This window comes from Pteropus vampyrus, unplaced genomic scaffold (assembly GCF_000151845.1).
Source record: "Pteropus vampyrus isolate Shadow unplaced genomic scaffold, Pvam_2.0 Scaffold69, whole genome shotgun sequence".
NCBI lineage: Eukaryota > Metazoa > Chordata > Mammalia > Chiroptera > Pteropodidae > Pteropus > Pteropus vampyrus.
Genome location: NW_011888850.1, coordinates 1,524,851 through 1,528,704, shown reverse-complemented (window position 1 = coordinate 1,528,704; position 3,854 = coordinate 1,524,851). Strand labels below are relative to the sequence as shown.

Sequence of the window (3,854 nt, the reverse complement as noted above, 5' to 3'; positions counted from 1 at the left end):
GAATACCAATTTCAGAGTTTCCCATTAAATAGTTACCCCAACAGATATCACCATCTCAGGAAGTTGTAATGTTAAACAACTGCCACGGTTTTTCAACAAGTACCCTGGAAAGGTGGTTTTGCCACTGAATAAGCTCTGAGTCAGGTCAAATAGAGATAAGTCTTGTAAATGGGGCTTATCCAGGAAGCTGCCAGACAGGTCAAATAGTGACAATTCTCTGGCAACGGGGCTTTTTGAGGGGTCTTAAACCTTCTGCCACTTCCACTAACTGTTAAGCCATTGGTCTTCACAGGTAACATCACTGTAATCTGATGATTTACAAGGCTACAGCATAACTGAAGACAGGGGATGGGAATAGGGCAAGTTAAACACTACCAAGCTTGCAATTCTTACCAAGATTTAGCTGCTTTTCTTGAATAAATGCTCTTCAAATTGTTGCAAGTCCTTGGTTAATTCCCAGAGTTCTGAAGAAGTTGAAGAAATTTGACAATTTCTGCCAATGTTATTGTTGCTTTTTGAAGTAGATTTTCAGAGGTCATTACTCCACCATTCCATAACTGCCTGTGCATGTAGTTTTAATGGCAGAAGATATAGTTATACCAACAACTAAAAACAATAAAGTATGTTAAGAAATAATATAGCATGTTGATTAGTTAAAAGAGATGTTAAAGATCCTAAGAAGAAATTTTACAAATGTTAACATTTAAATACACACTGAAATCACTTAGCACTGGTACTATGAAATGGACCAAAATCTTCCCATAAATTTTTGATAAAGTTTGCAGTCTTCTCTCCTTTTCAAAATCTTTATCTGAAACAGGGTCATTTTGTGTCAATTACTTCAGTGAAATGTGCCATCTCCTTGACTGTTTCCCTACTTCCATTATTTTCCTGACCAAATCATCCTCTAGTTAGCTTTTACAGGACTATGCGATTCCACTGCTCATAAGTTTTTCATAGAGTCCAATCTCTTATACAGCAAATCACAACCCTCTATGATATATCCCCAAAATACTTTTCCAAGTTTCTCAGTTCCCCCATGAATGATCTGATCTATACTCCGGCCAAATTCTTGCCCTTTCCCAAATCTACCCTTTGAGTTCTCTTTAATTTCCTTGGCCTGGAATACTTTCTTCCAGTTCCAAACAAGTGAAATCCTACTGCTCCTCTAAAATAAGTCAAATGTCTATTCCTCAATCTATTTCCTTCCTCTTCTTTGTAGTGACACACATTGTAACTTTTTATAGTTTATTACACATTGCGGCATTCCCAAACTGCCCACAGGGCAGTAAACAAACACACACACACACACACACACACACACACACACACACACACACACACACACACACGAAGAAATATTTGTGGCACTAAAGAGATACTTAGAAATCTGTTTCTTTTTACTACATATTAATATTTGCCATTTAAAACATTTTAAAACAAAAAGTAAAGTACTTAGTATCTGATTCTCTCCCTAATCTCACAAAACAGAAGTTGCTATTATGTGAAAAAAAAAGGGGGTCTCGTTGTCAGTTTTGGCAAATGCTGAGACAAAAGCTAAACAAGTTTCTCTTCTAGAGAATATTTTTATAACATTTACCATCTAATATGCATGATCAGTCTCCAGTTTAACATTCATTACTTTCCAAACAACTCAGAATCACAGAATTCTTTTTGTGTTGAACATCCCAAGAGACTAGTGTTCAGCAGATCGCATTTGAAAAATGCTAGCCTAATTATTTAAAATAGTGAGTATAAATAATATACTCTTTGTTCTCTTTAATTATCCAAGTTTGCTTTGAACCTAATTGCTGTGTCTTTGTTACTGAATCAGCTAAAATTAAGTTTTACTATAAAACAGGAAACACAAAAAGTAGCAATGGCATGAATGTGTGGCAATGGTTCTCTTTAGTATGCATTAGAATAACTTAAAGAAATTGTTAAAACACAGATTGCCTGACTTCATCCCCAGAGATTCTCATTTATCAAGTGTGCGGTGGAGCCAAGAATTTGCATTTCTATTAAGTTTCCAGGTGATGCTGAGACAGCTGGTACAGGGACCACACTTTGATGTTAGGGTTTATTCTCTGAAATAGTATGAAATCTCAAGGCCAGTACAGAGGCTCCAGAATGATTAGCAACACCAGCTCCTTCTAACTTGCTGCTCCATCATCCTAGTTCATGAGTTTCATCCTCAGGGTCACTTCATTATGCAACAAGGCCACTCAAATTCTAACCATTATATTAGTTCCTAGGCAATCAGAAAGGGGTAAAGGCAAAAAGGGCACATCTTCCAGCTAAGTCACCTCCTTTTAAGCAGCCTTATTTGCATGAATCTAGCCAAAAGGCCTTAACTAATTTTTAGTTTCAGGTAGGTACTAATCAGTGAGATCACTTTGTGCCGCACAATCATTATGCTATACATCTAAAACTAATATAAAATGGTGAATGTTAGCTGTAATTAAAAAAATAAAAATAAAAAAAGACCTCAGCTAACAGAAAATGGTAAATGTAGTATTTCAGCCAAGTATACTGCCACCTCAAAGAAAACTGGAATCTGTTACTAAGAATAGAGGAAGATAATATTTTGAATAGAGAACTAGAAACTCTTCCATACTTTAGTCTACATACACTTCAATCCCAAGTCCAACTGATTTGACTATTTCATAAATCTGTCCCATGTTTCATCACTATTTCTACTTCCCTAGATCTCCACCTTCATCATTTCTCATCTATTATAATGACCTTCTAACCCTAACATGGTGGTAGGAAAAAGATGGATTCTGGGAAAGCTAAAGCTGTTTAAAATTCAATGACTCCACACTTCCTATAAAATGATTAGGCATAAGCCTTTTATTATTCCATACAAAGCCCTCATCTACCTATATGACTTTTCCCTCTCTGATTTTATACTATTAAACACAAGCTGTTTCTCCCTTCAGTACTTTCATCGTGTTCATGCTCTCTCTGATAATTAATATAATCTTGCTCCTCCCTCCTTGACCTTTACTACTTACTCATCCTTTAAGATTTAACTAAGGTACTACCCTCCTCCTGAAAGCTTTTCCTGATACCCCTCCTCCATAGGATACGTACCTCTCCTCTTTAATCTCATAAAGCTCTGTCTAGAGCTATCACCGGATGTTCCACATTATATTATGAAGATCTGTTTATATCTATGACTTTCTCAATAGGTTGTGGGCCTTTTAAGTATAAGGGCCATTATTTCATTTATCTTTATATCCTCTGAACTGGGTATAGGCAAGTAGAAGCAAACTATCATTTATTGAAAAAAAGTATCACCTTTCATCATCAGCTGGCCAACATACTGAAAATCTGTATAAGATCTGTCCAACAATCTAATAACCTTTTCTATTACAAGTATAATAGTTTAATTATGAAATTTCTAAAACTAACTACAGAAAACCCTTCCTTAACACCTCCAGTTAAATGAAATTTCAAGTATACGATTTTTTGCATAGCCAAACATCTTTTATTTTTCAAAATTGGAATACCAAAGACACAACCTGACTAGCTCCAGACACTTCCAGATTTTATTTAACCAAACTAAACAAAGTTTTTAAAAGGAACATGTGCAACAACAAAAGAACCCTAATCTATCAATCAAAGTTGGCTTCACCGCTTCTTGTGTTTTCCTTATATTTATCCAAGTTCTCCATCTTTAATTCTTCTTCCTCTTTACATTGGGTATACTCAGTATCTTTTTCTGAGGTTGGAGGTGATTTCCCCTTTGGAAGCAAGAAACATTCAGCATTCAGAACTTGCTCAGCAGTCATTGAACTTCTACAATAGATCAAGCTATAGAGGAGGGATTTGACATTATCATCCTGCAA

The 3,854-nt window shown here is 35.7% G+C and overlaps 1 protein-coding gene across 1 annotated transcript in view; it reads right to left on the bottom strand.

The window, feature by feature from the left end:
* Nucleotides 1-3,620: 3,620 nt before the first annotated feature.
* The window catches only part of STK31 (serine/threonine kinase 31), a 77,108-nt gene continuing 76,874 nt past the window's right edge, over nucleotides 3,621-3,854 (bottom strand). The window contains exon 21 of the mRNA XM_011361721.1: nucleotides 3,621-3,848. Within this exon, the coding sequence (XP_011360023.1) occupies nucleotides 3,621-3,848 (228 nt within the window). The remainder of the gene's footprint in view (nucleotides 3,849-3,854) is intronic.